At 31.9% G+C, this 8,675-nt stretch overlaps 2 protein-coding genes across 3 annotated transcripts in view; one reads left to right on the top strand and one right to left on the bottom strand.

Moving 5' to 3' along the window:
• The window catches only part of LOC106471158, a gene marked incomplete at its 5' end in the record, with an annotated part of 14,549 nt that extends 12,427 nt beyond the window's left edge, over positions 1-2,122 (top strand). The window contains one exon of the mRNA XM_013931747.2: positions 1,389-2,122. Within this exon, the coding sequence (XP_013787201.1) occupies positions 1,389-1,599 (211 nt within the window). The remainder of the gene's footprint in view (positions 1-1,388) is intronic.
• A 5,038-nt stretch (positions 2,123-7,160) lies between these two features.
• The window catches only part of LOC106471160 (chitinase domain-containing protein 1-like), a 21,875-nt gene continuing 20,360 nt past the window's right edge, over positions 7,161-8,675 (bottom strand). For both annotated transcript variants that reach the window (XM_013931748.2, XM_022399772.1), the window contains exon 11: positions 7,161-8,263. In XM_013931748.2, the coding sequence (XP_013787202.1) occupies positions 8,119-8,263 (145 nt within the window). In that variant the 3' untranslated portion in view covers positions 7,161-8,118. The remainder of the gene's footprint in view (positions 8,264-8,675) is intronic.

Below are 8,675 nucleotides of genomic sequence, written 5' to 3' on the forward strand. Positions count from 1 at the left end.
AGGTTCTCATTGAGACTACATTAAATCAGACTGTGACAGTGTAGGTTCTCATTAAGATTATATTAAATCAGACTCTGACAGTGTAGGTTCTCATTAAGACTACATTAAATCAGACTCTGACAGTGTAGGTTCTCATTAAGACTACATTAAATCAGACTCTGACAGTGTAGGTTCTCATTAAGACTACATTAAATCAGACTCTGACAGTGAAGGTTCTATTAAGACTACATTAAATCAGACTCTGACAGTGAAGGTTCTTATTAAGACTACATTAAATCAGACTCTGACAGTGTAGGTTCTCATTAAGACTACATTAAACCAGACTCTGACCTTTTCACTGCCCAAGAACGTGTGTGTCCCCCAAAGTTGTTTTCACAAGTATGTACTCAAAGTGTTGAATATGAATTACTTGAGTGAAGGTTTGTAAGGACAGGATTTATCTGTGAATAATTTGTGGACAGCAGGAATATATACTAGTTCAAAGTGGTAATAATTATTGTCCCATGTTTATCAAAACTGTATAATGTAGTAATGTCTGGGTGCACGTTTGAAAGAGTTGTGTGACATAGTAAGTTTAGACCTATATTACCCATGTTGTGTGTGTTCTAATAAGGCTTGGACTCATGTTTACCAAAGGAAAACAACATAATTACCCATGTTGTGTGTGTTCTAATAAGCCTTGGACCCATGTTTACCAAAGGTATATAACATAATTACCCATGTTGTGTGTGTGTGTTCTAATAAGGCTTGGACCCATGTTTACCAAAGGTATATAACATAATTACCCATGTTGTGTGTGTTCTAATAAGGCTTGGACCCATGTTTACCAAAGGTATATAACATAATTACCCATGTTGTGTGTGTTCTAATAAGGCTTGGACCCATGTTTATCAAAGATATATAACATAATTACCCATGTTGTGTGTGTGTGTGTTCTAATAAGGCTTGGACCCATGTTTACCAAAGGTATATAACATAATTATCCATGTTGTGTGTGTGTGTTCTAATAAGGCTTGGACCCATGTTTACCAAAGGTATATAACATAATTACCCATGTTGTGTGTGTTCTAATAAGGCTTGGACCCATGTTTACCAAAGGTATATAACATAATTACCCGTGTTGTGTGTGTGTGTTCTAATAAGGCTTGGACCCATGTTTACCAAAGCTATATAACATAGTAAGCTGAGGCTTATACACATATAAATTGAAAAGGACAGAATATATAAATATGTCTTAAAAACTCTTTTCTCTGTTCTAGCTTGTCATTCTTCACCTTATATCAGAGTTTACTGTATAGTATTAGTTATATATATACTCACTCTTTAAAAGTTAGTTTTAACAATATTTTGGCATTACAACTAATATTAAAGACTTTTAAAATTTTCAGGCCTAAAGTTACTCTGACAAATCTGAAAAATTGGTGGAAAAATGAAAGACAAAGAGAACGTAAACGACATGGAATCAAGTGCCGTACACGCTCCAAGCAGATAAAAAATCAAGAAGTTATGAGCCAAGCACCTGAACCTCATCCTATAATGGCAGATACAAGGTCTCAAATTTTAGAGATTCAACAAAACACAAACTTTAATCTAACTTGATCAGATGTGTAGAAAATGTGTTTTTGTCTTCAGCTAGAACTGGTTCATTCAAAAAGATTTTTTTACAAGGTCAACTTAGTGATGTCCCGAGGAAAGAAGACGACAAGTAACCAAACAGGAGACGTTTCTCCTATTCCAAATGCAGTAATTACCGTTAAATTAATCAAAAATATGTTAATAATGTCAAGTCTTTTTGTAAATGTTTTCAGTTTGGTTTAATTTCTAGAACAGTTGACTTGTCAGATAACTGTCTTTGTGATCTGCTTGTAGTGGCTTAACTATCTTCATTAAGGTATCAATCATTAGTAAGCAAAAAACCATTGAACTTTTATTGTAAAATATTTGTTCACATACTTTTGTAGCTTCCTTTACCTTTATGTCCTCATAATTATGACTTGTCTTCGTAGGTTAGTGTCTACTAAGGTTCAAATCATACACACACACACCAGGAACTATATGAATTGTAGTCAGATGTCATGGCAGACTACTCTGATTTGAATAAAATGTGCTTCGTATAACCTCAGAGCACTTTAAATATGGAAATAAGTTATTTTTGGAATCACAGTTTGAATCATCAAGTCATGGCTCAATAAGTAAGCTGATAATTAGAAACACGTTAACTGCAGGGTAATGTTTTATATATGGAATCACAGTTCGAAACATCAAGTCATGGCTGAATAAGTAAGCTGATAATTAGAAACACGTTAACTGCAGAGTAATATTCTATATATGATAACTCCTCATAATTTCTGAAGCTCTTTAATTAGCTAGTTTCAGTCAAACATATGCAGTTAAAACTCCCAACACCCATGATTTTTACATTAATTACAACACTTTTAATAAAAATATTGGTATTCAGCTGTGAACAGCTAAAGCAATTAATGTTAATATTTACCTTACCTGAGAATGTATTTCATTAAGCTACTCACCTCTCCATCAAACAAAGAGTAATTATCTTACATCACTGCCAAGATTTTTGTACATGCCACAAGTCTTGAACTAAATTCCCAATCCTACACATATTAACATGCACTGCACCACTTGTGATGTAAAAATCATTAAAATATAGCTTTCCAACAATAAGAGCGCACCACATTCTCTAAGTGCTGTTTGTTCGTTTGTTTTAAATTTTGCGCAAAGTTACACTATCTGCGCTAGCCGTTCCTAATTTATCAGTGTAAGACTAGAGGGAAGGCAGCTAGTCATCACCACTCATTGCCAACTCATGGACTACTCTTTTATCAACGAATAGTGGGATTGACCGCCACATTAAAATGCCCCCACGGCTGAAAGGGCGAGCATGTTTGGTGTGATGGAGATTCAAACCCGCGACCCTCAGATTGTGAGTCGAGCACCTTAACCACCTGGCCATGCCGGCCCGTATCTCTAAGTAAACGCTTTGGCCACTAACTTTCAACAAAAGCTAATTTTTGATGAGGTAAAGAGAAACACATCAGAAGGGTGACAGGTAAGTATCTAACTGAAATACATCTTCAGGTAAGAAAAACGTAACTCTCCAAGGAACTAAGAGCTAGAATCACAACTTGATAAGATGATGGAGAGGCTAGTGGAGACAAAGATGAATTCCTTTGTGAAATTATAGCAGGCAAAAATTAGATGGAATGTATCACCCACTGCCTAGTAAGGCATCACATCCTTCTCATGCAGAGAAAGTACTTCACCCAATACAACAGAACAAAAGGTATTGTGAAAAGAACCTTCTGTATAATTCTGCAGTAAGGAAGAATATTTGACAGTTTTTTTAATGAAACGTGTAAAAAACCCAGAAACAGTACTGTCAAAGATACCTGACCACAGATAATGGAACTCTACAGATTTGATTAAAAGGAACAATCACAGTTAAAACAAGGAATGTTCACTGACATTTTTGTTATCTTTCTTTCTCACTATCAAGAAAGACTACATTACCAATGGGAACAAAAATATAAAATAAGCAGAGGAACAATTCTGTAATTCTGAAGAAAAAAAAACATTTTAATAAAGTAGCACCAAGGACAAGAATGACCTTTACACAACCATGAACAGTTGAAGCAGTCAATCAACATTAGTCTTATTCATTACACAACCATGAACAGTTTAAACAGTTATTCAACATTTGTTTTGTTCATTACACAACCATGAACAGTTAAAACAGTTAGTCAACATTTGTCTTATTCATTACACAACCATGAACAGTTAAAACAGTTATTCAACATTTGTCTTATTCATTACACAACCATGAACAGTTAAAACAGTTATTCAACATTTGTTTTGACATTACACAACCATGAACAGTTAAAACAGTTAGTCAACATTTGTTTTGTTCATCACACAACCATGAACAGTTAAAACAGTTATTCAACATTTGTTTTGTTCATCACACAACCATGAACAGTTAAAACAATTATTCAATATTTGATTTGTTCATCACACAACCATGAACATTTAAAACAGTTAGTCAACATTTGTTTTGTTCATTACACAATCATGAACAGTTAAAACAGTTAGTCAACATTTGTTTTGTTCATCACACAACCATGAACAGTTAAAACAGTTATTCAACATTTGTTTTGTTCATTACACAACCATGAACAGTTAAAACAGTTATTCAACATTTGTTTTGTTCATCACACAACCATGAACAGTTATTCAACATTTTTCTTATTCATTACACTACCATGAACAGTTAAAACAGTTATTCAACATTTGTTTTGTTCATTACACAACCATGAACAGTTAAAACAGTTATTCAACATTTGTTTTGTTCATTACACAACCATGAACAGTTAAAACAGTTATTTCACAAAGGTTGATTAGTTAAAGTTACAAAGGTTGACTAGTTAAAGTTCATATCTAGTCTCTGTTCTGTTCATTGAACGTATAGCTAATCATCCTTTTATTTTCATTCTACCAGTTGCAATAAACTTATGTTTCAGAGAGAAAATTTAATTTTCTTTCATATTAGAACCTAAGTCCATAATTCATACTTTTTAAAGAAGCTGTAAATAACAAATATATTTCTTACGTATTAGAATAAGCAGACAAATGCTTTAACTTAGAGTGATCTACAGTTGTTTAACGTATCAATGAGACTGTCCGTGCTGCATAACTGTATAAATTAGTCTACTTCTAATAACTATGAAGTTTTTTAAACTCTAGTTCCCAGATGATTTCTACAATTCCTTCATCACCTAGAGATATTGCTGTATATTTAAGTTCATATTTTGTAAGCTACTGTCTCCAAACAAAACAGAAGTTTTTAATTCTGACCCAGAAGTTAAATGTTAGGTGTAAATGAAATACAATTATCATCTTGATGGTTCGTAATAAGAAGTATCTGAACTGCTAGGTACTTCTGATGAAGTTTCTACTGACTAACCTAAAAGCATGAAATAAATGTGAGTTCACCATGACCTTAAGTTGTCTTCAGTGCGATTCTTTTTTCTATATATAGGTCACAGTTTATAAAAGACAACACAATGGTTAGAACTCAACATTATTGTGGTAAGTTTTGTATTACACATTAAAGTTCGGTGTTTAAACAAAACAACATGTAAAGCACATGTTAGATGTATCTGAAGTATTACCCCTTCTCTAAACACTATTTGAAATGGTTCAAATTTCTCAGTCATTTCTGGAGAACTGTTACAACAGGAGCTGAAACTATATTAGCTTTAGAAAGTTAAAATTAATAACAAGCTCAATATCATGAAATGTAGTTTACATTTATAATCCGTACATTAGAGATAGCTAACACTACTTTACCTTAATTATTACTATTTTAGTAGATGTTTCCATCAGCAAAGTTACTGTTAAACTACACTATACAGCTGTTGTCACTATTTACTGTTGAACTACACCATACAGCTGTTGTCACTATCTACAGTTGAACTACACTATACAGCTGTTGTCACTATCTACTGTTGAACTACACTATAACACACTGTACATCTGTTGTTACTATTTACTGTTGAACTACACTATACAGCTGTTGTAACAATTTACTGTTGAACTACACTATAACACACTGTACATCTGTTGTTACTATTTATTGTTGAACTACACCATACATCTGTTGTCACTATCTACTGTTGAACTACACTATAACACACTGTACATCTGTTGTCACTATTTACTGTTGAACTACACCATACATCTGTTAATATTTACTGTTGAACTACACTATAACACACTGTACATCTGTTGTTACTATTTACTGTTGAACTACACCATACATCTGTTAATATTTACTGTTGAACTACACCATACAGCTGTTGTCACTATCTACTGCTGAACTACACTATACAGCTGTTGTCACAATTTACTGTTGAACTACACTATAACACACTGTACATCTGTTGTTACTATTTACTGTTGAACTACACTGTACATCTGTTGTTACTATTTACTGTTAAACTACACCATACAGCTGTTGTCACTATCTACTGTTGAACTACACCATACAGCTGTTGTCACTATCTACTGTTGAACTACACTATACAGCTGTTATCACTATTTACTGTTGAACTACACCATACAGCTGTTGTCACTATCTACTGTTGAACTACACCATACAGCTGTTGTCACTATCTACTGTTGAACTACACCATACAGCTGTTGTCACTATCTACTGTTGAACTACACTATACAGCTGTTGTCACTATCTACTGTTGAACTACACCATACAGCTGTTGTCACTATCTACTGTTGAACTACACTATAAAACACTGTACATCTGTTGTTACTATTTGATATTGAACTACACTATAATTATAACACACACTGTACTTCTGTTGTTACTATTTAATATTGAACTACACTATAATTATAACACACACTGTATTTCTGTTGTTACTATTTAATATTGAACTACACTATAATTATAACACACACTGTACTTCTGTTGTTACTATTTAATATTGAACTACACTATAATTATAACACACACTGTACATCTGTTGGTACTATTTAATATTGAACTACACTATAATTATAACACACTGTACGTCTGTTATTACTTTTAATATTGAACTACACTATAATTATAACACACACTGTACTTCTGTTGTTACTATTTAATATTGAACTACACTATAATTATAACACACACTGTACTTCTGTTGTTACTATTTAATATTGAACTACACTATAATTATAACACACACTGTACATCTGTTGTTACTATTTAATATTGAACTACACTATAATTATAACACACACTGTACATCTGTTGTTACTATTTAGTATAAAGTTACCTAAATAAATATTTATATGTAGAACTTTTTTCACCTAGAATATAGATAATTCTGGGGCTGAGGTTAAAATATATGTATGATACAAAAGAAAATTACAACTAACACATGTTAATTACAATAACATGGCTCTGACAACCATCATGGTTTAATAAAAGATGCAAAATTTTGAGTTTTCACATTTTTATTCAGGCATTCTTGAGACAATACAAAATGAACGACTTTAATGGCTAGTGCTTATATATATGTAAGTTCCAAGACAACTTGTAGAAAACAGCATTTTAAACGTTTATTAAACACATATTTTGAGTTTTCACATCTTTATTCAGGCATTCTTGAGACAATACAAAATGAACGACTAATGTCTAGTGCTTATATATATGTAAGTTCCAAGACAACTTGTAGAAAACAGCATTTTAAACGTTTATTAAACACATATTTTGAGTTTGTTAGTTTCATTATGATATAAACATATTGTGACATACCCGACAGGGAAATGAATTTTTTAAAGTATTAAAAACAAATAATATGAATAAGGAATGTATTGTATTTTTTTATGAACGAACAAATGTTCATGTTTATGATATTTTTTTCTATCCCCCTACATATATTCTTGTCTTTAGTGTTACCTCCCTCAAGTGAGTAAGATTATTTTGATATGAAATACGTGTTTGATTTCTCCAGATAATGGTCACACTTTTTATGAAATTCACATCGAACAATCATATTGAACATCGAACCAAACTTGTTAACAATGTTCAGACATAAAACATGTACAGTATGCCAGTTTATACTTTGTAGAGGTGAAAATACTTTCGAATACATAAAAAAAAATCAACGATTTTTTAACATTGTTTGAATTCCTTTTTTAAGCTATAAGATTCAAATATTCAGAAGTTTAGAAATCAGTCATTTAAGCCTAACAAAAATTAGAGTAATATTAGTTTTATTATTTTATCAAAATAATCATTGTTTATTGATAAAAAGAATTAAAGTATCATTTTATTAACCTAACAAGATAGTTCTTGTTATTCTTTTAACTTAGCTTAACACTCAAAAAGTACTAAAAATTTTCACTAGGTGGACATCTAGGCTTAGCATTAATTTTATTATATACTCTGTATAATAGAAATTATTATTATTTATTTTCATTTATAAACAACTTTTTTGTAAAATATATGAACAAAGTTACCAATTGGCTGAGATAAGATCTAAACTTATACTGTATGTGTAAGAAATGCCATGAATGTTACTTATTCCAAGTGTTTCACAGTAAGTCATAGAAATAGTCCAACCCTTGGCCAACTTCCCAAATAGATACACCAGTACCAAGTTCTTGAGCCAGGTGGAGTCGAACATCAATAGAATAGAGAGTTGGATAAAACAACGTGTGTCTGTCGTTTTCTTCTGCCCTGTAAAGACATAAAGACAAACAGTTTAGCAACTTAGAAGTTATATACAAATAAAACATTTAAACAAGTGCAAAATTACAGAAGAAAAATTCAACTCTGATGAAACTGAAACAAAACTTTTCAGTCCATATCCAACAATTAAAAATTCAACCCTGATGAAACTGGAACAAAACTCTTCAGTCCATATCAAACAATTAAAAATTCAACTCTGATGAAACTGGAACAAAACTCTTCAGTCCATATCCAACAATTAAAAATTCAACTCTGATGAAACTGGAACAAAACTCTTCAGTCCATATCCAACAAATAAAAATTCAACTCTGATGAAACTGGAACTAAACTCTTCAGTCTATATCCGAAGAGTTTTGTTCCAGTTTCATCAGGGTTGAATTTTTAATTGTTAAGTCCATAT

This window comes from Limulus polyphemus, unplaced genomic scaffold (genome assembly GCF_000517525.1).
Source record: "Limulus polyphemus unplaced genomic scaffold, Limulus_polyphemus-2.1.2 Scaffold4446, whole genome shotgun sequence".
NCBI lineage: Eukaryota > Metazoa > Arthropoda > Merostomata > Xiphosura > Limulidae > Limulus > Limulus polyphemus.